Source organism: Cricetulus griseus (assembly GCF_003668045.3).
Source record: "Cricetulus griseus strain 17A/GY chromosome 1 unlocalized genomic scaffold, alternate assembly CriGri-PICRH-1.0 chr1_0, whole genome shotgun sequence".
Lineage (NCBI taxonomy): Eukaryota > Metazoa > Chordata > Mammalia > Rodentia > Cricetidae > Cricetulus > Cricetulus griseus.
In genome coordinates this window covers 61,761,642-61,787,825 of record NW_023276806.1, presented here as the reverse complement: position 1 = coordinate 61,787,825, position 26,184 = coordinate 61,761,642, and the positions used below count along the sequence as shown (strand labels likewise).

General features: G+C 45.2%; 1 protein-coding gene across 2 annotated transcripts in view; it reads right to left on the bottom strand.

Annotated features, from left to right (window-relative positions):
• Tuft1 (tuftelin 1) overlaps positions 1 to 25,852 on the bottom strand; it is a 42,663-nt gene extending 16,811 nt beyond the window's left edge. The window contains exons 1-5 of one of the 2 annotated variants that reach the window (XM_027393544.2): positions 25,697 to 25,852; positions 7,624 to 7,698; positions 7,152 to 7,253; positions 2,222 to 2,308; positions 1,423 to 1,512 (exon numbers count right to left, since the gene is read on the bottom strand). In XM_027393544.2, coding sequence (XP_027249345.1) covers positions 1,423 to 1,512; positions 2,222 to 2,308; positions 7,152 to 7,253; positions 7,624 to 7,698; positions 25,697 to 25,756 — 414 coding nt within the window. In that variant the 5' untranslated portion in view covers positions 25,757 to 25,852. The remainder of the gene's footprint in view (positions 1 to 1,422; positions 1,513 to 2,221; positions 2,309 to 7,151; positions 7,254 to 7,623; positions 7,699 to 25,696) is intronic. The other variant, XM_027393545.2, reaches the window with a different exon arrangement.
• Between the last annotated feature and the right edge of the window lie 332 nt (positions 25,853 to 26,184).

Below are 26,184 nucleotides of genomic sequence, written 5' to 3'. Positions count from 1 at the left end.
CTGTGCTTCCCTCCCAGTGAGGATCCTGACAGGTTTTGACAAATCATAATCAAGAGAGGAAAAAGCTTTTGCTACAATTCTGTTTAACTTGAAGCCAGACCATTCGTCACATGACTACTGGTTTGTGCTAACAAAGGGCCTGGACTTTTCGGCCTGACTCTGACTGGTGCCACACGACAAGGTGCCTCCGCCATCCAGGTGTGACATCAGGCCTCAACAGTGACACTTTCAGCCAAAGAAAAGTAAATTTGGAAACATCCAGCACATGAAACCCAGTCAAGACAAGGAGGAACTCTTCTGGCACCAGCTGCTAGGCCACTATTCCCTTCAGAACAAGGAGGGGGCTGCTGGATAAACACCATCTGGTTCAAACCAAAAGGCAAATGAAGGAGACAGAACTCAGGTCTCAGGATCGAGAGAGAAGTCAAGAGGAGCTTGCTCTGCTTCTGAGGACATTCCTTGTCCTGGAAGTTTGAAAACACTAGACAGCAGAATCCCACACTACCCTCCCAGAGAAGATTTATACAGTGTTTGCTCCTACATTGCTGATGCCTCTCTCTGCATCCTACATCTCGGCCAAGCTGAGGACACAGGGACAGGTGGAGTCCCAGCCCAAGACTGTGATAACAGCATATACAAATAATGGATTGGATCAAGACTTCCATTTTGGGACTGAAAAGATGGCAGCTCTTGCAGAGGACCTGGCTGTGATTCCCAGCACCCACATGGCAGCTCATAGCCACCTGTAACTTCAGTTCCAGGAATCTGACACTCTTGGCTTCCTGGGACACTGGGCACATACATGGTACATATACACACAGACAGGCAAACACTCATACACATAAAATAAAAAATCTTAGCTGGATGTGGTGTCGGGTGCACACCTTTAATTCCAGCACTTGACAGACAGAGGCAGGAGGATCTCCGTGAGTTCCAGGCCACTTGGTCTACATAGTGAATTCTAGGATAGCTAAGTCTACATAGAAAGACCTGTCTCAAAATAATAAAATAAATAAATATACAAACAATAAATTATTTTTTTTGTTTTTTCCATGTTGTTTTGAAACAGGGTTTTCCTGTAGCTTTGGAGCCTGTTCTGGAATGCATGCTGTAGGCCAGACCAGCCTCAAACTCACAGAGATCCGAATGTCACTGCCTCCCTGAGTGCTGGGACTAAAAGGCGTGCCCTATCACCACCCAGCATAAATTTTTATTTAAAAAAAAAAACAAAAAACAAAAAAAACTTCCATTTCTACTTAGGCTCACCCAAGTTCGGCAAGATCAACTTATAAAAAGTTTGGGTGCATAGGTGATTGTCCAAGGCCACGAATGCTGGGACCCTATTTCTGTGAGTTCTCAGGAAGCCCCTCTACGGTGTCCCCTCCTGGCCAGGGCTTGAGAGACAACACCATTCCGAAGTACCTGTATCTCCTGCTGCTGCAGAGGGTCTCCTGGATTCCTGTCAAGCTTGCTACTTATGTCCTCCCGGAGCTTCTGCAGGCAGTTCCTGGCCTGGGAAAGAGAGCCGAGAGACTCGAGACTCAGGGCAGGGCAGGCAAACCTCTGGGTCACATCCCCAACCCATACCACTTTCAGTGTGACATTGTGCTACACAGTGGCTGCAGACAGAGGAATTGTGGGGTAGGAGCTCAGTCAGTCTCTCCTGTACAAGCAACAAGATAAATGAATCCCGTCCCAGGGCAGCGCTGACATGCTTGCTGGTTGAAAAGACCCATGACACAAAACACAAATAGGATGTGTAGTGTGGAATCCAGTGGTAAGTGCTAGGGAGAAGCATGAGCCAGGCAGGGCTGGAAACACTGGGGAAGGTGGCTAACCACACAGACCAAACAGCTTATAGAGTTGGCCAGGTGCAGGACACTTGATTATTTGTTGATTAATGGGTTAGATCCCGAAGGTCAAAAATGCCATTTGACAGCACTTGGGAAACAGAGGCAGGAATTGGTCTGCACAAAGAGTCCCAGGGCAGCCAGGGTTCCATAGGGAAAGCCTGTCTCAAAAAACAGATAACAAATAGAAATGGATAAATAAATACTATGTGACACATAGGAGGCCATGGGCATTTCAGTGACATAAAAGGAACAGAAAAACAAAAAACAAACAAAAAAAAAAAACAAAAAAAACAGAACCCATAAAAGGGAACCCCCGAAATGTAAGGTTCTGGGAATCTAGGTGTTCCCTCCAAGGAAAGGGTCCACACCTCCTGGATGTACTGGACCTCACTCTTCAGCTGGTTGATGCTCTTCTCGTGGATCATCCTGTCTCCTGACCTCCCTTTCAAGTACACCTGCAATAAGGAAAGCACTATTTAGTTAAAGGACTCACAGCCCCATGCCCAGGAGGGAGGAACTATGGTTACCATCAACTTACCAGGTGACAACTTGGTGATTCAGCAGTGCTGGGGACCAAAGTCAGGTCTTCATGCATGCTAGATAAGCTCCAGCCCAGCCCCAAATGTGTTATTCTTGAACCTATTTAATCTACTTCTGGAAATTTATCCTGACAACAAACTCAGCTAAACCATACACAACCACACCGGCACACTCAACCACGCCATGTAACTTTATGGAAAGTGGAAGGCTGAACTCTGAGCCAGTTATGCAGTTCCCATGGGAAGAGGTCTGGAGGAGGACTTAATGCTCTGCTCTGCACACTTTTCAGCCTGTTCCAGCTGATGAAACAGCTCTGACTGTTAGGATACATACACTCAATGGAATCTACGTTCAGCCAAGAATTAGATGTGGTCGCAAAACACAAATAAACAAAATGTCCAACAATGGATAAGCAATTCAATAAATTACAGCTATGTGTTTAATGTAATATTACACCTCCATTAAAATGCCAGATACTTATAGACACAGAAGATGTTACAATGTGTCATTCAGTGTGGGTGGAGATGATGGAATTGAGTGTACTAATACAATTCCATTTTCTTTTTATAAAAAGCACATATGTATGTATGTCTGGGAGGGTATACAACAAAGATTATCCTGCTGGATTATGGGGTAGCTTTGCCTTCTTCAAGAGGCATCCAATTACTTCAAATAAGGAAAATAAATAAAGTAATTAAAGGCATCCAGCTTGGAAAGGAAGAAGTAAAACAATGCCTATTTGAAGATGACATAACCTTGCATAGACAACGGCCTAAGAAACCCCACAGAATGACAGATCTAGAGTAATGAGGCTGAGGGACACCACCTCAATGTACAAATTGGTTGTCTTCCTACATCTTTTTTTTTTAAGATTTTATTTATTTATTATGTATACAACATTCTGCTTCCATGTATATCTGCACACCAGAAGAGGGCACCACATCTCATTATAGATGGTTGTGAGCCACCATGTGGTTGCTGGGAATTGAACTCAGGATCTCTGGAAGAACAGCCAGTGCTCTTAACCTCTGAGCCATCTCTCCAGCCCGTCTTCCTACATCTTAGCAATTAGCAATCCAAAGATGAAACCTCTTTGACAGGAGCTGGAGAGATGACAGCTCAATGGTTAAGAGCACCTCTCTGAAATTAGGAGGACTAGAGTTCAGATTCCAGCACCAAAGTAACAAACTGGCTTCCCCACCAGTGCCTGTGACGCAGCTTCAAGTGCGGCAGAGATTGGAAGATCCCCAGGCTTTGGGGGCTTCCAGTCTAGCCGAGAAGGGACAGGCCTTCGGTTTAGGGAGAGATCCCTGCTTCAAGGGAAAAGGCAGATGGTAACAGAAGACACCCAAAAGGCCTCTTCTAGCCTTTGCACATGTGCAGAGGTACACAGGTACATGAACCCTCTCACACATTTACACACAAAAAATAAATAAAATAATAAACAAAATTCCATTTGCAGCTGGGTGTGGTAGCACACACTTGTAATCCTAGCACTTGAGAGGCTGAGGTAGGAGTTCCAGGCTAGTCTGAACAAAGTGAAATCCTATCTTAAAAATATTAATAGAGGCAGCAGAAACCCACCCAAACAAGCCACACTGAGGTGAGTGGCATGTGCCACCAGAGACCATGCCGAGGCTTGTGGTCCCTGCAGCTGCTGAGGACCATAAGTGGGTCAGTGGTCCTGATAAGGCCAAGGGCCACATTTGATGCCTGTGGCCTGGGCTGTCACCGGAAGCCATATTCATGTCTGTGGTGAGGAAGTGCTGACCCCAACCCTTGCTGGCCCACAGCACTGCCATGCAGGTGGTGGTGTGGACACAGGCACCACTCTGGGAACCACTCTGGGCACTGCTCAGCTCTCCTCAGCTCGTGGCTTCTGGTGCAGATGCAGGCAGAGAAAGACTCATCCTCCCTTGGGGGCTGGACACTAAGAATTTGACCATGCTCTGTGAATACATGGACAACAAAAATGGACTTGGTTTTGTTTTGTTTTGTTTTGTTTTGTTTTGAGGGGGTCACAGGGGAAGGGGTATGAATATGGAAAGACTGGGAGGTGAGCACAATCAGGGTGCATGATGTGAGATTCCCAAATAATAAATAAAATAAAACAAATGAAGCTCCATTATTTTAAGGAAAATACTACTACTAATAATAATAATAATAAGTCAGGTGTTCTGGCTTTAATCCCAGTACTCAGAAGGCAGAGGCAAGCATATCTCTGTGAGTTTGAGGTCAGACTAGTCTACAAAGTGAGTTCCAGGACAGCCAAAGAAATCCTGTCTCAAAAAACCGAGAGAGAGAGAGAGAGAGAGAGAGAGAGAGAGAGAGAGAGAGAGAGAGAGAAATATCCCAAAGATGTGAATGGTGGCATATGACTTTAAACCCAGCACTCAGGAGACAGAGGCAGGAAGTTACAGAGTTGAAACCTACCTGGGTTATATACCAGGTTCTAAACTAGCCTGCCCTATAATGTAAAATCTTACTTATCTCAAAAAATAGCAAAATAAGGGTCTGGAGAGATAGATCAATAACTGATACTTGTTCTTTCCGAGGACCCAGGTTTGATTCTCAGCATGGCAATGCAAAACCATCTGTAGCTCTAGTTCTGGGGGATCCCGATGCCCTCTTCTGATGGATGTGGCTATCAGGTACCCACGTAGTATACCGACATAAATGTGAGCAAAACACCCATGCACATAGAATAAAACACATAAATTTAAAATAAATACTTTAAATAGCAAAATAAATTCAAGTTTTCTATTTTGAAATTTCCTATAAAAAATTAAAGAAAACCTTAAAAAATTAACTTCATGGTTTACCCCATCTTTCTTTCTTTACAAGAAGATGAAGACAGCAATCCCTCCCAAAGTGACCAACAGATTCAACACATTCCTACTGAAACTCTAGCTGGCTTCTTCACAGAAACTGGTAAATCAAGCCTACAATTCATAAAGAAATGTAAAGAAGGGCTGGAGAGATGTCTCAGCAGTTAAGAACACTGGCTGGTCTTCCAGAGGACCCTGGTTCAATTCACAATAACTACATGGCAGCTCACAACTGTCTGTAACTTCAGTTCTGAGGGACCTGGCATCCTTGCACAGACATATGTGCAGGCAAAGCACCAATGCACATAAAAATAAATAAATCTTTTTTTACTATTTATTTATTTATTTATTTATTTATTTATTTATTGGTTTTTTGAGACAGGGTTTCTCGTGACTTTGGAGGATGTCCTGGAACTAGCTCTTGTAGACCAGGCTGGTCTCGAACTCACAGAGATCCACCTGCCTCTGCCTCCTGAGTGCTGGGATTAAAGACAAGTGCCACCACCACCCAGCTGATCTGGTATTTAATAAAAACAAAAACATAAACCCCTGGAATTTAAAGTGGTGATGGTTCCACAACTCTATAACAACAGTAAAAACCACTGATTGACTATTTTAACTGAGTTCACTGTGTCATGTGCAAATTTTCTAACTCTATATTTGTTCTAAAGTTAGTTTTAATTTTAAAGTATTTTTTATTTAAAATTTATTTATTTATTTAAACATGCATTGGAATTTTGCCAGTGTGTATATCTGTATACCACATGTGTCTGGCAGCTTGTAAGGCATTAGATCCCTTGAAGCTGGAGTTACAGACAGTGTGAGCTACCATGTAGTTCTGGGAATCAAACTCAGGTCCTTGGGAAGAGCATCCTGCTTTTAACCACTAATCTATTTCTCTAGCCACATATTTTTAAATTTTTAATTATGTATATGTATGTATGTCTGTATAGGAGACTGATGCAGGGTATTTGTTCACACTGAAACCCCAAAACTGCCAATAAAGCTTACTTTGAATCAGAGGACAGAGTTAGCAACTAGCTGACCAAAATTAGCCATAGAGGTTTTGGAGAACCCAGGATGGATGGATGGATGGATGGATGGATGGATGGATGGATGGAGAGACAGAGACAGAGAGAGAGAGAGAGAGAGAGAGAGAGAGAGAGAGAGAGAGAGATTTATGGGGGCCGGAGAGATGGCTCAGAGATTAAGAGCACTGGCTGCTCTTTCAGAGGTTCCGAGTTCAAGTCCCAGCAACCACACAGTGGCTCACAACCATCAGTAATGAAATCTGGTGCCCTCTTCTGGTGTGCAGGCAGAACACCGTATACATAATAAATAAATCTTTAAAAAAAAATATATATATATATAAAGGAAAAAGAAAGATTCAGGGGTCCTTTTGGATCAGGGAAGGAGAGAGAGAGGAGGTCATTGGTCCCTTCTCCCCTTCTTCTAGTGTTTTTATCCCGAATTTTTATTAATAATAAAACAATATAAGTAAAAGTTTCAGGAGACTGTGCACATGAGTGCAGATGCATGGGGAGGCCAGAAGAGGGCATTAGATTCCCTGGTGCTGGAGTTACAGGCAGTTTTGAGCCACTTGACACAGGTGTTGGGAACCCAACTCAGGTCCTCTACAAGAGCAGTAAGCACTCTTAACCACGGAATCAACTCTCCAGCTTCTTCTAAAGCTATTTTTTAAAAAGAAGAAAAACTGTTCATGCCCATGCCTGGGGCCAGGCTTGGCCAAAGTTGCTCACTGCAGGGTGGATTCTGTGTGTTAGGACCCCTGCAGGAGATGACCAGGAGCTAGCATCTTCTTGATCTCTCCAGTGGTTGTATAAGCTGTCAATCAGCAGCTCCCTTGGTGTACCTTCAGGGTGGGGATGCAGGGGGACAGAAAGAAAAGGAGAAAGTGGACTAAGCTCACCTTAATGATCTCTTCATGTCCATCATGGGACTCCACCAGTTCTGAAGCCAGAGAATGACCAGAGGAGCGATCAGACACCATGGCGTAAGTGTTCCTGCCCGCCTGCCAGAGAGACAGAGAGAAGCGACTTAGAAACCACACAGCAACCAGGACCTCCTGCCCTCCACCCACACAGAGCCCTACATGAAGCTTCAGTCTCATTTCTTTGCTCTGCACCCCCCCCCCCAAGAGCAGCCATATAGCAACAAGGACACCAGGCAGGCAATGTTAGTAGAAAACTTGAGTTAGCTTCCATTTTAGTGGGGTCTCCCACTTCCCAAAGCACTAGGCTGAGCTAGCTGGGTGGGTCTGAAAGGAGATGCTCTCAGGCTTGCAGCAACAGACATGGCTCCAGACAACACTAGGGTGAAGGGTCAGCAGCAAGGGAGAACTGGCTTGAGAGGACGCCTTGCCCCAACAGACACCGTGATACCTTCTGGGCTATGTGCTCAAGTTCATCTCCTGTCAGCTCACTCTGGAGGGTCAGCCTGAGAATGTCCACGCTGCCCTAATAATGACAACAACAGCAACAGTGACCCCTTACCTTTAACACCTACAAGAACAACCAGCTAAGATGTACTCTCTGTCAGGCCTTGTCCATCACCAAGTCAAAGACAAGTCCAGAGAAATGCTCTCGGCTTGCCCACTATAAGGTCAGCTTGGGTACTGGCGTGTCTCTGACAGTACCCTTTGTCCACTACACCTGACACTGACTATATAAGCATACGGTTCCATGTGGCCCCAGGGACCTACCGTGATTCTCAGATCACAAGAGCACAGGGTATCAATCCTCCTTCCCCAGAGAACAGAGAAATTATCCCCAGACAGTCATCTCCAAGCCAAAATTCTTGTTTGTTTGAAAACTGGGACTCATGTTGCCCAGGATAGCCTTGAACTGCTGAATTTCCTGCCCCCACTTCCCCCAAGCTGAGATTACAGGTGTACATAAATGCACTCGGTCTTAAAGCCAGAATTTCTACCCCTGGCAACCAGCTGGGAAGTTTTTGAAGCCTAGGCTATCCTTCTGGAACCAAACAGTAAGACCCTAAATTCCAAGTTAGGAATGGACACACACACACACACACACACACACACACTCACATAATTTCATCACTTAACAGGCTGAGGCGGGAAGACTATCAATTCGAGGCCAGCCTGGAGTATACAAGTAAGACGTGTCCAAAAAACAAAATAAGCAAATAGCAAACAAAGAAACAAAAACCTGAATCTAACTAAGCCTCTATTAGCCATATAAAAATGATCCAAATTATAAAAGGCAAGATTATGGGCATTTATTCTGAGATCAGCCTAATTTCAAAGGACAAGGGAGACATTCTTTCCTAACTCAGGGTAAATTAAACACCTGTGGGGACAACTAAAACACCTTAGAAAAGAAAACAAAAGTGAGAGGAAAGTAGGAGGCTAGAAATTTAGGATGCACAAGGGACCTAGCCATTCTGAGTCTCAGTTCGAATGGCAAAAAATAAGGTGTCGACAGTCAGAGTGTGAGGGCATAAGGGTGACAACACCTTTCCAAGGGGTTGACTATCAGAGTGTGACTCCATGAGGATGACAACACCTCTCCAAGGGGTTGACTATCAGAGTGTGACTCCATGAGGATGACAACACCTCTCCAAGGGGGTTGACTATCAGAGTGTGAGGGCATAAGGGTGACAACACCTCTCCAAGGGGGTTGACAGTCAGAGTGTGACTCCATAAGGGTGACAACACCTCTCCCAGGGGCTTGACAGTCAGAATGTGACTCCATGAGGGTGACAATGCCTCTCCAAGGGGATTGACTATCAGAGTGTGACTCCATAAGGGTGACAATGCCTCTCCGAGGGTGTTGACTGTCAGACATGACAGCATGAGATTGGAGAATAGAGATGGAAACTCCTGTTTTCTTTCTGTTTTTCTTGCAGTGCTGGGGATGGAACCTGGGCTGCTTTCCCATGTTAACACTCTACCACTCAGCTATACCCCAAACCTCAAGAGAAGATGGGTGTATTGAGCAAGGAGGAAAGTGACCTTGAACTAGTGCCAGGAGTCACAAACAGGTAGATCTGAGTTTGAGGTCAGACTGGTCTACATAGCAAGTTCCAGGCCACAGAGCTACAGAGTGAGACCCTGTCTCAAAATAAATAAATTAAATAAAAACCAATTATTAAAAAACAACAACAAAGAAACAGGTCAGCAGACCCATCAAGTAAGGGCTGTGACCACCAAACCTGGTGAACTAACTCAACCCCCATGATCCACATGGCTTTCCAACATGGTAGGAGAGAACCAATCCCTGCAAGACGTCCTCTGATCTCCATTTCTCAAATATGCTCTTCCCAACAAATACACACATGAAAAAGCAAAAGAGAGTAGAGAGGAGAGTAGATTGTGGTGTGGTGCGTGCATGTGGGAGCCCATGGCTAACATCAGGTACTTTCCTCACTCCCTCGTTCCACCCCGGTAAGGTCTCACTATGTAGCCCCGGCTGTCCTGAAACTCACTATTTAAAACGGACTGTCCTTGAACTCACAGAGGCCTACATAACTCCAGCTTATTTCTTGAGACAAAGTAAACTCACTGAACCTGGGTCTCACCAATTTGGCTAGGTTGGAAAGCCAGTAAAGCACCCCCAAATCCTCCGTCTCTGCCCTCTAGCAGCAGTGATTATAGCCATGTGCGACAACCAAGAGTCAAACTCAGGTCCTCATGATTGCATGGCAAGCACTTTACCCCACCCCCAGAAGTTCATTTGTTTAAAAATGATTTATTTTTATTTTATGTGCATCATTTGTGTGCAGTGCCCTTGGAGGCCAGAAGAGGGCATCAAATCACCTGGAACTGGAGTTATAGACAGTTCTGAGTCTCCATGTAGATGCTGGAAACCAAACCCAGATCCTCTACAAGGGCAGCCAGTGCTCTTAAATTCTGAGCCTCTCTCCAGCCTCCCTGGCCCAGGTTCTCAGCTGTGCCTATGCTGGTTAGCTAGATGGCATCATTCCACACTATACACATACTTCAAATACACATAGAATTTTATCTGTCCTTAAAAAAAAATGTCATGGCAGGCGTGGTGACACACATCTTTTTGAGACAAGTTCTCATTATGTAGCCTAGAACTTGCTATGCAAACCAAGCTAGCCTTGAACTCACAGAGATCTGCCCATCTTTGTGCTGGGATTAGAGCCATTAATCTTACTCAAGAAAATTGAGACAATCTCAAATTGAGACACATTAGTCTTAGCAGTTAGTAACGAGGAGAGCAGATTGTAAATTGTGATGCTGGTTTTAATTGTCAGCTTGACATAATCTACAATCACCTTGGAAAGGAGGCTCAATGAGAAACTGTCTAGATTAAGCCAGCCATGGTGGTGCATGCCTTTAGTCCCAACACTTAGGAGGCAGAGTTTGAGGCCAACCTGGTCTACAGAGTGAGTTACTGGACAGTCAGGGCTACACAGAGAAACTTTATTTCGAAAAAGCCCCAAATGACAACAAAACCATGGGACTTATGTGCTGGAGATGTAGCTCACTTGGTAGAATGCCTGACAAGGACAGATGAAGTCCCAGGTCAGTTTTTGACATTGCATGAAACCTGGTAGGGTGGAGGACACCTGTAATCCTAGCACTTGAGAAGTAGACAGGATCACAAGTTCAAGCCTAGGCTACACAGTAAAAGCTTGTTTCAAAAGATAATGAAACAGCTATTTCTGAAATCCCCATAGCCATCAAAAGAATAAAATAATACTATGAACAACTCTAAATATAAATTTGATCATTTAATGGACCAATTCCTAACACTGAGAAAAAGAACATCCATCACTACAAGTCACTCAAACCAAAATGAGTAACGTGAGTCTACAGCGAATACGGAAATCTCCAGGTGGAATTCTCCACTGATCAGCTCATGGACTGGAGAAGTAGTGCCAACTCTATGTAGTCTCACCCACAGAACAGAAGACCGCTCACTTGATGAGCTAGTGTGGCCCAGTACCAGACAAAGACAAAAATAGATGTGCATGTGTGGCGGGGGACACACAACATGGGACAACATGACAGACACAGGGATACTGGCCAGACCTTTCACAAATATCATCTATTCCCTAATATTTCATTACAGCCTGGACAAAGCCATGAAGAGGCATTTTACTAATGAAGGGATACAGGTGGAAAATAAGCACATAAAAATATATTCAACATCATTAAAATTAAATTTAAGCATATGTAAATTAAAGTCACACTGAATACCACTAGCTAGCTATCAGAATTACTGAAATAGTGCTCATTTTGACAGTACATATGGTAAAACTGGAACAGGACCCGTGAGATGGCTCAGGGTTATAAGTGCTTGCTGCCAAGCCTGAGGGCCTGAGTTCAATCCCCTGGACCCACATGGTGGAGACAAGGAAACCACTCTGGCAAGGTGCTCTCCGTACTTACATGCACCATGGCATATACGTGAACGGACTCACACAAAATCTCAAGTTCAAGACCAGCCTGGCTGCCATGAGACTATGTCTCAAAATAATAACAAGGAGAAAAATCCATAGGAGTTACGGCTCAGTAGTGAAGGTCTTGTGTGGCATGCACAAGGCCTTGCAGCCAATGTCCAGCATCACCCCACTCCCCGGAAGCTTCCCTTCAACAGACAAACTGTTAAACTTGGTGGTTTTTTTTTTATTTAAAAAAATGTATTTTATGTGTATGGGTGTTCTGCTGCCCCTACATCTGCATGCCACGTGCATGCCTGATGACCAAGGAGGCCAGCAGAGGTTGTTGGATCCCCTAGAACTGGAGTTACAGGTGATTGTGAGCCACCGTGTGGTGCCGGGACTCAAACCTCTGGAAGAGCAGCTAGTGCTCTATCTAACTGCTGAGCCATCTCTCCAGCCCTGTGAACTGTTAAACTTGTAAATCCATTATTTTAGAACATTCCTCAGAAATAAAAGGAGACAAGTACTTATATTTGTAGAATATATGAACATATTCTACAGAGAATTACAACTAGGAACAAAAACAATTTTAAAAAAAAGTAGATAGCATACAACTCCACTTATGTAATATTCTTGAATGAACAAGTAAAGAAACAGAGAGATCCTCTTCCTGTAGGCAATCTGGGGTGACCTGTGAAAATGATTCACTGCTTTCTTGATCCAGAAACCCCTACACAATCACGAAATTCAAGAGGTTTAAATCTCTGTATTCGTTTTAAGAACACCCATGAAACTGCCTAGGACATCCAGAGTTTGCCTATGGGAAAGCCATGGGAAACCGTGACATCTGAAAGACTTCACTTTAAAGGGGCAATGCGTGCCACTCTGGCAGTATAATGGCGGAATCAGTGGATGTGCCCAGCTCAAACAGTGGCCAGGGTTGGTGGCTAAAAGCACTGCTTAATTTTTGTTTCACGTGCTTAAAAATGTAGAGTAATGCTCAACTTAAGGGTTTAGCTGTGGATTGTCCAGCCATTGGGCACATCCAGGTGAGCAAAGCACCCACTATCAGAATTCATGATCATATTAATCCATACATGAGCTCCCCCTGCCACATGGAGATGACCTTTCACTGAAAAGGGACAAACTGTTTAAGCCAGAAGGGGCTGCACAAAAGAAAAATACTTCATAGAAGAAACACAAACAACAAAAACTTACAGACTGGGAATAAATTCAGCACAACATAAATGCGAAAAGAAAGAGACAGAAAGAACAGACTGAGGATTGCTGGGAACTAATGGGAAGGTGGGGAAAAGAGCAGGTGTGACCACAATGTGGTGAAGGGGAGCTCAGCCAGTTGGTTTCCATGTCACTATCCTGTGTACTGGAATTTGAAACTGAGTTAATAGGTACAGAGAATCCTATCAACTGTTTTTTAAACTATTTTTTATTTTTATTTTTATTTTATGTGCATTGGTGTTTCACTGTCTGTGTGAGGGTGCCAGATCTTGGAGTTACAGAAAGTTGTGAGCTGTCATGTGGGTGCTGGGAATTGAACCTGAATCCTCTGAAAGAGCAGTCAGTGCTCTTAACCACTGAGCCATCTCTCCAGACCTCCAATAATCTCTTTTCTAAGACAGGATCTCATTTGGTGGCCCATCTTGTCTTTGAACTTGTGATCCTGTTGCCTCAGCCCAAACTGCTTTTAATACTTACTAATGCTCTATTTAATGGATAAATTAATTTATTCAAACCAACCCCTATGTAGGTTGTCATTTATTCTCTCTCTCTGTCTCTCTGTCTCTCTGTCTCTCTCTGTCTCTCTCTGTCTCTCTCTGTCTCTCTCTGTCTCTCTCTCTCTCTCTCTCTCTCTCTCTCTCTCTCTCTCACACACACACACACACACACACACACATACACTGTATCTCATGCACAAACCTACACACACACACAAATAATAAAACAGGTTTTTTGAAAACATTGGGGCTGGAGAGATGGATGGCTCAGTGGTTTAGAGCACTGGTTTGGTTCTTATCACCTACACGGCATCTCACAACCAACTGTAATTCTAGTTCCAGGGATCCAACACTTTCTCTGGCCTCCATGGGCAGTAGACATTCAGATACACAGTGAAGACACACACACACACACACAGAGAGAGAGAGAGAGAGAGAGAGAGAGAGAGAGAGAGAGAGAGAGAGAGTCAAAACACTCGTACACATGATACAAAATAAGTAAACCTTAAAAAATCTTTTATTTGATAGATGAAAATGATCCACAACAGTACCCGGGTCACTTTTCCATCTCCTTGCAGAAAAGGAACATCATTTGGAACAGTTTTAACTAAATTCCACCCCTACCCCTTCCATCTCCATCTCCTTAGAGAATTCCTACTCAGCCTTCAAGGCTCAACTTGAAGTTTAGGGATGTAACTCAACTGGTAAAATGCTTGCCTACCATGTACAAGGCCCTGGGTTTGATCCCTAGCACCATATACACCAGGTATAAAGGTGTACAACTGAACCCCAGCATTTAGAAGGTAGAAACAGAGGAAGATCTGAAGTTCAAGATTATCTGCAGTAAGTTCAAGGCCAACCTGGGCCACAAGAGACACTGTCTTTAAATATAATATTAAATCAATAGGTTGGGTGTGATGAAACATGCCTTCATTTTTTTTTTTTTTTTTTTTTTTTCTCTCTGTGTATCTCTGGCTATCCTGGCACTCACTCTGTAGACCAGGCTGGCCTTGAACTCAGAGATTCTCCTGCTTCTGCCTCCCAAGTGCTAGGAACAAAGGCATGCGCCACCACTGCCTTGCCTAAATTTTTATTTTTAATGGCTTTTATTTTTTATTTAGTGTTCAAGGTCATGCAGGTGTTCTGCCTGCATGTATGTGAGTGTATCATACTATGCTGTGCCCAAGTAGGCCAGAAGAGGGCACCAGCTCCTCTGGAACTGGAACTGTGTGAGCTGTTATGTGGATGCTAAGAGTCAAGCCCAGGTCCTCTAGAAGAGCAACCAGTGCTCCTAACTACAGGGCCATCTATCTGGACTGGGCAACAGCTTTAATCCCAGCACTCGGGAGGCATTTAAAGATTCCAGGCCATCCAAAGCTGTAGAGTAAGACTTTGTCGCAAAAACAAAAATAAATAAGTAAAAATAAAGTACAAATTTAAATAAAATAACCACAGAAGAGGCAGTAGAATGTAACAGAGGACTGGGAAGAGTGCTGGGAAACGTTGTCTTGAGGACATGACAAGCCTTTGCACTCATGAAGTTGCTATAGCTACAAGATCAGCCGAGTGGTGGTGGCGCTCGCCTTTAATCCCAGCACTTGGAAAGCAGAGGCAGGTGGATCTCTGTGAGTTCGAGGCCAGCCTGGTCTACAGAGAGAGGGCCAGGATAGACTCCAAAGCTACACAGAGAAACCCTGTTTCGAAAAACAAAAAAAATAAAAACAAAGAGTTGTGGTAGTCATGGTGTCTCTTCACATCAATAAAACACCAACTAAGACAGATCCTCCAACCCTTGAGAGACTAACAAGAATCTGAAGCCAATCTGGGCTACACAGTGAGTTGAAGGGAGCTTGGGCTCTTAAATTTAAAAAAAAAGAAAGAAAGAAAACTAAACACGAATTCACAAAACATGGCTTTTCATTTGCTAAAGTACACGAACACACAGTAATTGCCAACTCCTACACACAGCAATTACTATGTGTGGGACACTATTGGGCTCTATTCCAGGGACGTTACATGTGCTCACTCATTTAATCCTAACAATATCATACAGTAGGCACCAATGTTCCAATTTTAAAACCAGGTTCAGAAGTTAAAAGTCTCGTCATACAATTAATCAGAAACAGAACCAGAATTCGAACTTAAGACCTGTGGCTCTAGTCTGGGCTTCTAACCAAGATGCCACATGGCATTTGTAGTAAACACACAGGAAAAGCACTGAACACACACACACACACACACACACACACACACACACACACACACACACACAGAGAGAGGGGGGGGGCGGGGGATAACCAGAAGTTCAAGGTCATCCTGGCTACATACAAGTTTGAGGTTAACCTGGAAAGGAAGAAAGCGCAGCGCAGCGCAGTGGGGCAAGGGAAAGGAGAATGGTGGAGGGGTGTGGAAGGCCTTTTGTTCCATGTAGTTCCATGGTTTGGGGTTTACACATGTGCGTGTCTGTCTGTGTATATCAGCGTAGGTGAGCATGCCATGGGTATGTATATATATGGAGGCCAAAAGTCAACCTCAGGTGTCATTCCTCAGTAGCCATCTACTTCATTCTTTCTAGACAGGGTCTGGCCTGAAGCTCACAGACTGTGACCAGTAAAGTGTAGGGTCCCTCCTTCTCCACCTTCCAGCACTGGAATTTCAAGGCCCCCGCCACCATGCCTGGTTTTTATACACGTGTGTTCTTGGGATAGAACCCAGGTCTTCAGCATGCCCAGCAAGTACTTTACTGACTGAGCCATCTCCTCAGCCCCTTCTGTGATATTTTAAACTTTCCAATGGAATGCTGCCTAACACTCCTATAGTAAATATTACAGTGAAGAGACAGGAAGAAAGGTACTGAGGCATGGAGCATGTGAATTCCATCTGGCATCCACTCGTCCTGCAAGCGCCTGCTCCTTGGACCCTGATTACGGTCTGTAGAATGGGGGTGATCATACTCACCCTGCTCAGTATGGGGCCGTGTGAAAGTATCAGTAACCCATAATTTCAAAAGTATGGAAGCAGCACTGTAAGGGAAGAGGGCCCTGGAGGAAACTCCAGGGCTCTCTGAGGATGCCACAAAGCCACAGACCTCACCCCACAACTCCAAAACAGTGCCAAGGATGAAAAACCTAGGGCTCCTCTCTGCTTGGTGAGAAGAGCTGTACTCTGGAACTGCAGTGACCTCAGGGCTGTGCTGGGGCAGAAAAGACCTTTAGAAACACCCCCAAAGTGTCCCTACTGGGGCCTCAGCAAGGCTACAGGGGACTTGGAGTCTTCTCCAGGGAAACAGAGCAGTACTAATCACAAGGTGAGCAGGGTTCTAACCTCATAAACACTCTGTAGAGAAGCCGAGCTACCTCCAATTACAACAGCCTCTGAGCCCTGTTCAAACAAACCAGCAGCATGACTCACTCCTCAAAGCAGGGAGGGGGTAAACACATAGCTAAAGGCTTAACAGATCAAGAGGCTCAGAAAGAGGTGATAGGAGATAAATAGGGAGGCCCCAAGGAGATAAACAGGGGGCCCCAGGGGTTCTCACAGCACAGGCTTACTGAGTGGGAAAAGATCCATGGGAACAGCCAGTTTCCCTAGAACCCACTCTCCAGGCATCCAAGGAGCCACTAATTCTGGGAGAGGTTCAGGGTAAGATGCCTGGGTCAAACAGGGAAGGTGAATAGAAATGGTCTCTAACCGAAAACCTCTAAGTCACCTTCACCTTGTACCCAACTCCTGCAAGCACATATAGTCACAAGCAGCTGCTGTAGCGACCATCTGAGTCACTGCCAGTCCTGTCTGTGGCTTGTCCAGCTTATTTCCATCCGAAAACTGAGAATGCCACCTTCTCATAACACTGGCTCCTGTAAAGCCAACATGAGGGAAGCCCCATGAAGTCACAGAAGAGGACAGGACAGATGGGATGGCTAGGTGCCCACACTCTCTCAGTGAAGGCTCCCAGTTCACTGGGTATGTAGGCTTGGTGTGCCTGGTCCTTTAGGAGACAGACTCCCTCCCTTCCCTCCTCCTCATAGGTAAACCAACAGAAAAGGAGGGGAGTTTATCTTTCATCTGGCAGCCTACCCATAGCACAGATTGGACAAGCATCACAACGGAACTCACTCTAATGGGGAAATAAAATGAGACTTGGAGCAACACCCTAGATGGGGCACCATTTCTCATAATCTAGAGCCCTACACTGGTGCCTGGTAGTGAGACCATGTACACTGATGGGGGTGAGCTCCCAAACCCCAGCTCTGAAGGAGAGCTACCTGCTGCTGACTTAGTCTCCCTCCAGGACACATGCCTCAAGTCCAGCTGGACTGGAAGAAGGGGAACTCCCCAGACCCAAGACCACCAAAGGTTGAAGCTTCTCTAGTCTCGGACACCTTGCCTTGTGATTTGGTTTTCCTGCTCTTATACTCTTCTTTCGTTTATCATCTCCACCCTATTCTACCCACCCCTTATTCTCCTCTCTTCCTGCCTCTGCTGCCCAGGCTTAAATCTGGGCCAATAGTCTTCCTGGCACACATCCATTACCCCAACTAAGCCTGCCCACCCCTAAGAAACAGGTGTTTCACAAGACTGTACCGTGACCCAAAGAGGCACATGCCATAATTACCAATAGGCGGGGAAGCTCGTCCCACCCGATCTGAGCACAGGTCCTGGAACCGAAACCATCCAGTGCATACCTCCCTCCACCCCAGAGAAATATGGGCAATGTTAGTGCCACATGCCTAATGATTAAGTAACCTTCCTCTCTCACATCGTCCCCTCCCAAGCCAGGCAAGAAAGCCAGGCTCTCCCTGAATTCCTGGCAGGCTTGGAGACCTCACTGGAAAGTTAAAGCTGGCAATAAAAGGGGTAGGGGGAATGGTGTGAGGAGAAGCTCAGACTGGATGAGTCTGGGGCAGGCTCTGGAAGAAATAGTCCACAAACTTGAAAGATTCCTCCACCCCAGAGTTTCTTCCCCACCCCAGTGTCACGGAGACAGGGCTTTCATCATTTTAGAATTCATCCCGTTGAAGTAAGCACCAATGACCACAGGGCACTCATCTTTTGTGTGCATCTTAGGCTGGCTTCAAACTCACTATGTAGCCAAGGATGAACTTCTAATCTGTCTGCTTCCACCTCCCCAGTGCTAGGCCAGCATACCAGGATTATGTGGTACCAGGAGTTGAACACAGGGACTTCATGCATGCTAGTTGAGCACTCTGACAAGAAAACTATGTCCCTCGCTTCTCAGTCCTCTTTGAGAATAAGAATACTTGAACAACTCCATTCCCAGGTATTTAACAATCAAGTAAAAAGGAAGCATAAGTCCACATAAACTTATATAAAACTTCATAGCAGCAATATTTACAATGGCCAAAGAGTAGAAACAACTCAGAGGTCATTTAGTCCATGATTAACATATCTGTGATACTATAGTTAAATATGAGTGTCATTCAGTTCTAAAAATGAATGAGGAACTGCCGTGTCATATGTGTATGATGAGCCTTTAAGGCAGCATGCACCTTGGGAGACAGTCAGGAGGCCCCAGACTGCACCACTTCTTCTGTAGGAAATGTAAAAACAAAGAGCTAAATCCATAGGCAGGGTAGACTAGAAGCCACCTGAAGTTGGAGAGTTGGGGGGGGGGAGGAGGGATATGGGTAATGGGTGACTGCCAATAGATGAAGATTTCTTTATGGAGTGAGCAAAAGGATCTAAAATTGGTTCAGTGATGACCATGAAATTCTGAATACACTAAAAAAAAAAAAAAGTTATATTCCTTAAATTGGTGAATCATGTGGCGTAATAGTTTCAATAAAGCTTATAAAAATGGTTAAAATTCATGGTATGCTTACAATAAATCACATCCCAATTTTTAAAATATTTACCTTTGCTTGTTTCACGTACATGTATATTTTACCTACATGTGTATCTGTGTACCACACAAGTACCTGGTGCCCAGAGGCCAGAAGAGGGCATCAGATCCCCTGGCACTGTAGTTACAGATGGTTGTGAGCTACCATCTGGGTGCTGAGACTTGAACCCAGGTCCTCTATAAGAGGAGCCAGTGAAATTTTTAATTAGAGTAAAAGTAGGCCTTAGGCATTAAACTATTTCAGCTTTTGAAGTCTCATAGAAAGCATCTAATCCATAGTAAAGACAAAGGTTCATAATACAGCAGGTAAAACAAATTCCAAATCTACCCAGTTTTGCCAAGACACCCCCCCCCCGACAAAAAAAAAAAAAAGCCAGGTGTGGTAGTGCATGCCTTTAACCCCAGCACTTGGGAGGTAGGGGCAGGCTATTTCTGTGGACTACATAGCAAGCTCTAGGATAGCCAGGGCAATAGAAAAAGAGATCCTGTCTCAAAACAAGAAAAAAGAAACAAATAAAATGGGAGGGAGGAGGGAGGGAAGGAGGGAGGGAGGGAGGATGGGGGAAAAGTACAGTGTATAAGGAAAGGTAACACAGAGATAAAAAAAAAAGAACAGCCCAGAGAGCCTGTAATACAACAGGTCCCTGGCCAGGAGAAATGGAAAGAAATAGAAAGGGGATCATTAACCTTCAATATGGCTGTTAAAGCCCAGCCCTGTTGACTAGCAGAAGTCACTCAGCTCTTGATCCTGCGTATACCCACAGCCCCTCTGTTACTCTTGCCACTCTACACTGGCAAAGGGACCTGGAATATCAAGGAAAGGGGAAAGGACAAGGCAAGAATAAGTATAAGTGGTAGCACAGGAGGCAGAGGCAGGAGGATCTCTGAGTTCAAGGCCAGTCTGGTCTACAGAACGAGTTCCAGGACAGCCAGGGGTACACAGAGAAACCCTGTCTCAAAAAACCCATCTGTAATGAGATCTGGTACCCTCTTCTGGTGTGCAGGTGAACACTGTATACATAATAAATAAAAATCTTAAAAAAGAACAAACAAAATTTAAAAAGAAAAAAAAAAAGGAAGAAGAAGCTGCAGCAAATGCCAAAATGAAAAGGAGCAAAACTTGACCAAAGTCAGGCCAGGCATAGTGACATATGCCTTCAATCACAAAACTTTGGAGGCTGAGGCAGGAGGACCACAGCAAATCTGAGGCTACCTCAGTTCTAGGCCAGCCTGGGTACAGTATGAGAGCCTGCTTCAAAAAGGAGGTGGCGTGGAGGAAGTGGAGATGACTCTATGGGTAAAGTGCTTGCTATGTTAGCAATGATAAGCAGAATACAGAACCCCAGAGATTGAGAAAGTATCCCTGGCCTCTACACACACACACACACACACACACACACACACAGAATCCTCCTATTTCTGTAGGCTTGGGTGCCCAGATGCAGTTAAAACAATCCAGTCAACACCAGTAACAAACAGAAAATAATAGTTAACATCTGAACACTTACCACGTGCCAAGCGCTATGTTTAATGTTTCATACATATTATCTTACTTAGTCCTCATAATGATCTTATGAGAAGGCATGATTATTCTCTTCTTACAAATGAGGAAACCAAAGATGAAGAAATTGATTACCAAAGTACTCTAGCAAAGCACTTAGTCAGACTCACAAAGTTATGCTGCCTTCTTTTTAAAAGCTTTTAAATTATTAATTATTTATTTACTTTGAGACAAATCCTCATGTTTCCCAGGCTGGCCTTGAACTCCCTACATGGCAAGGATGACCTTATACTTCTGATCTTCCTGACTAAGTGTTGGCTTTATAGGCATGTGCCACTACATCCAGTGTGCATAGTGCTGGTAATCCAATCCAGGGCCTTATGCATGCCAGGCAAGCAATCTAGCAGCCCCAGAGCCATGCTCTCTTGTTTTTTGTTGTTGTTGTTGTTGTTTTTTGTTTTTTTGTTTTTCAAGACAGGGTTTCTCTGTGGCTTTGGAGGCTGTCCTGGAACTAGGCTGGTCTCGAACTCACTCACAGAGATCCACCTGCCTCTGCCTCCCGAGTGCTGGGATTAAAGGCATGCGCCACCAATGCCCGGCCAAGCCATGCTCTTTTAACTGCAATGCTATTAATAGAAATCACAGGTTAACTACAAATTGTGGTTACACCGAAATCACAAGAAAGGGGCGTCTAAAAAAATGAGAATATAACTTCCTTATAATTCCTACAAGTCAATAGATATTTAAAACTGATGGGGGTGGGGAGTGGAGGCACAGCTCTGTGGTAGAGGACTTGCTCAGCATTCATGAGGCCCCAGGTACAAGCCTCTGTACCTCCAGTGGGACCTGGAGGTGTTTTCCAAGTGGGACCTGGAGGTGGCTTGGACTGGGGGTGTAGCTCAACTAGACAAAGCTGGCCTGGCAAGCCCAAAGTCCTGGGTTCCACCCCCAGCACCACATGAAACAGGCATGTTGTCAAATGATTGCAACCTTCACTCAGGAGGTGAAGGCAGGAAGAAAGAGCAGAAGTTTAAGGACATCGTCTTGGGCTTTGAGGACAGCATGAATACAAGAAATTGAGGAAAAGGAGACAACTAATGGCTTAGCAAAAAGGTGTCTGAAGCCAAACCTGATGACATGACCCACGTGATAAGAGAGAACGGTCTCCCCTGACATGCCTCCAACCTCCACACATGCCCCATGACATATTCCTGCTCCTGCCCCCCAAGTAAATAAACAAATGCAACTTTTAAAAGAGAAAAGAAAAACATTACGATAAGCATTTTATTTAGAAACAGAGGTTCGCATCAGACAAAACAGGTAAGAACTGAAAGTGGCCACTTCCATGTAGCACAACTTAAAGGAGAGAACAACTATATTCTTTCAAAACCCATTTGATATTAGTTTTGTTTTTTAAAATCACTTGGGAGGTAGAGACAGGAGGACCAGGAGTTTCATGTTAGCTTAGGGTACACGAGACCTTGCCTCAAAGTGCCAAAAAATAAAAATAAAAATCAATTATACACAGGTATTCTTTAAATGTTATTTACTTATTTATTTTATACATATGAATGCTTTTCCTACATGGATGTATATACACCACACTCCTGGTGCCCACGAAAGATTAGAAAGGGGCATCTAATCTGGAACTGAAGTTGTGGATGGTTTTAGCTACTAAGTGGGTGCTGAGAATCAAATCAAGTAGAGCTCTGAACAGCTAAGCCATCTCTCTATCTCTCTAACATGTATGCTTTTCATTGAAAAGGTCAAAGGGGGCTGGAGCGGTGGCTCAGCTGTTAAAGACTAGGCTCACAACTAAAAATATAAAGTCAAAGGGAGGGAGGAAATGAGGGAGACAGGGAGGGAAGGAGGAAGGTGGGCATGATCTCATCCATGCCAGAGTCTAAGGCACAGACATGTGCTCTTTTACGCACAACCCCATGGTCCTGCACTCGTGACAACATCTGGGTTTGCTCTGCAGCACCCAGTCCTGACCCGACAACCTTGTAAACCTACCAGTCCAGGAACCCTGCTCTACCCTAGGTAAGGAGAATGCCTGGGGACAGTGGTACCTCTCCCTGGAATCTCAGAAGAATGTCAAAGGACCTAAAACAGCTGGAACCACCCAGGAGTAGAAAGCATCCATGTTGCTTCCCAGGACTCCCTCTGCTTGGAGATTTTAAGCTTTACTTTCTAATAAATTCCTCTTAAGGTAGTTAGGTCACTTTGTGCCGTTTACTATAAGCAACAGAAAGTTTTAGAAATGTCTAATAAGAATGAGTTTGATATTCATTTGTACTTTCTATGCCAGTATAATTTACCAAAGTCACTTTCAAATGAACACTTTTGACATTAAAATACATTTACAACCAGACAAGGTGGGCTGCACCTTTAAACCCTTCAAACTCACATATATCGGACACAATGTTTTTGTCCAAAAGACCTTGCTCCAGGGATATGAGCTCTATTTTTTTTAAATACTGTTTCTCCTCCACTATGTTTTATTGTTTTGAGGCAAGATCTTGCAATGTACGTAGGCATGGCTGGCCTGGAATTTGATATTTAGCAGGCTAGCCTCAAATTCCCAGAGATCCATCTGCTGGGATTTAAGGTGTGAGCCACTATGCCCATCCTTCCCACTATGTTTTTGTTTATGTTTGCTTAGTGACAGGAATAGAGACAATTAAGCAAGAGAAAGGCACTCCCAAAACACAAAGGTGGGGTACAGTGCTGGGAACCGACCAAAGCTCAAAAGCTTTCTGCCCACTATGTTGATTTCAGACCCGAATAGTGGCTATGGTCTGCAGTTTTGAAAGACTTTGCCTTTACAAATGTTCAACAATAAAAGCAGTACAGTGTATTAGCTGTACTTCCACATCAAGTGTGAAGCACTAAAAGACACGTGGTACCAGGATTCTGGCTCCAACCATCTACACTCCCAAATTGTGGGGGCTAGGGGGTAGAGGGGAGGCATGAAGCCCAGGTTCAATTTTCAGTACCTACAGTACTTTCCTGATGGGGGTGGGGGTTTTGTTGGGGACATTGCTCAATTAGCTAAATGCTTGCCTGGCATGCCCAAAGTCCTGGGTTGGACCCCCCCCCACACACACACCATATAAATCAGACATCCGTCGATTCGTTTATTTACTGGAACCTTTTGCATCCTTACTGAGCACCGTTCAGTGGTATGAGTGCATGACTGCATGACAGGCTCCCAGGGACTGTCCAGAACTATAAATTCTATCTGCAGACTGGCTCAGAGGAGAGGAATCCAGGACACAGCCTGTCTCCTGACTGATTGATTGTTTACCATCTGCCCTTCCTTCTCAAGAACTCAGGAATGTCTCCAAGAGGAAACCCAGGCAATGGTTATTTCATTCCTGGCTTTCCAGCAAAGTAAGCCTCAAGTCTGGTCTGACTCCCCTCTGATACAAAGCTCTCTAGTTAACTCTAAACCTACTCATGGCCGAGAGCAAATTCCTTGCTATTTTCCATCTCTGTTTTCTATCCCACCGAACAAGCAACAAAGGAATCAAGGGACAGCAGCATGTCCTTCTCCGTGTTGCCATGGTCTTAAATATCTTTCTCCTATATGATGTGGGTCTTTTTTCCACACCAAGCAAAAAGAAGCCCACGACCCCTCATTCTTACTCATTCCACATTCTTTCCCTGTCTCAACCATTCCAAAACAGCAAGAGCATGGAGGACTTGAGGCTGATAGGTTGTAGGGTTTTTTTTTGTTTTTTCCATTTGGTCAGCATCTCTTACCTGGGGAGGTGGGGTGTCTGAGGTTTGGGCGTGTCAAGACTTGTAATGTGGCAGAAACATTCATACTTCTAGGCAAAAATGTCAAGGGGACACTGAACAGGCTTCAGTGATCAGCTGTACTCTAAACTTCAAATGAGCACCTATTCTACAGCTATTCTTTGAAGAAGAGCCATAATCCAGCTGTGGCCGGGTTAGCTTTGCCTCAGGGACATGCTGACACAGGCAGAAGCAAAGGAATCAGATGTGGGGGAGATCAACCCTCCCCCCCATCACCTTGGCTCTCATTTCACTCTCCAACAATAGCTTGGAAATCAATTAATTAGATCTATGGTGTATTTGGATCCCCCAGCAACGCCTAGAAACATTCAGCATCAAATTACTGGCTTTTCCCTCTGGAGAGAGAAAAATCATGCGGTCAGCTAAGGATGCTGGAGTGGGGAGGACTTGGGGGGACCAGGGAAAACTGGCTTGCACTGGAGAACGCTCTCTGTCTCTCCCTAACCCTCTCCAGGAGGGTTCCCGTCTCCGCCTGGGTTCCAAGACATCACCTTCATCCCCTCCCGGGGCTTGGCAACTGGACACGGAAGCAAAACCCAGGAAGCTACCGGTTGACCGAAAGAGGGAGGGGATCAAACAGACAAGAAGAAAAAAAGGAGAAATCCGAAAGAGAGGACGGTCGAGTGGAAAGCTCAATCCATTCTCTTAGCGAAAGGTAGAATCTCTGACCAATTCCCAGCCCTAGGATTCCACCCTCTGCCCCCTTTCCTAGTTAAAGGATCACCAGAAGCACCATAAAAGTCTTTTAGGGCTTCTGGAGGCCATCGCGACACGCGGAAAAGCCTAACCCGCCTGGACCCGCACAATGTGCCGAAGCCCCCACAAGGATCCGGGCCCTTGAGCGTCTCCCACGACCCTATCTAGCTGCCCACCAGACGCCTGAGTAACGCGCCCTGTCCCCGGGCCGGGGCTTCAGTGTCCTCGCCAAGGACAGGTACTCCCCAGCCCAGGAGCCGCCAGGGTTTCGTCCCGTGCCTCCCACGCCACCATCCGCCACACGGCAAAGGAAGAAAGCGCACGGGGCGACCGGCGACTGACCGCACCAAGTCGGGCGTCAGGTGATGTCGGCCAGCTCAGCATGAACCCGGGAGCGACGCGACTGGAAAGCCACCGTGCCCAGGCGGGAAGGCGGGGTGAGCGCGAGGACCTACCGCGGTCTGGCCCTCCGGGTGCACGTCCACCAAGGTACACCAGTTCCGCGTCCCGTTCATCTTTCCACGGAGGTCGCACAAGCGTCCTCAACTCTGAGGTCCGGCGACAACTGGGCGGGCGCGCGCAGAACCGCCCCCTTGTACAGGCGCGTCTGGGCGGGGCTTAAGCGGGCCACGCCCAACACGGTATTTGTCAATGAGTTGAGCGGAAGAGAGAGGTGGGGCGGTGCCAAGAGGCTTCAGGACTTGCCTACTAGCGCTGTCGCATATTTACATAAAGGGGGGGCTTGGGAGTGAAGGTTGGGTGGTCGCTTAATAAGAGTTTTACTTCCGCTACGATGAGGTAGTGTCTTTGGTGGTATCTCAGTATTCTTCAATAGTCTTGTCCTCTTTCAGTTCTCCAGGATCGGTGCAGGGAAAGAACCTGTGTGGTCCTCTGTAAATAGTGAGTTGGGGCCGGCACATGCTTCTATGGTCTCTCCTCTTCC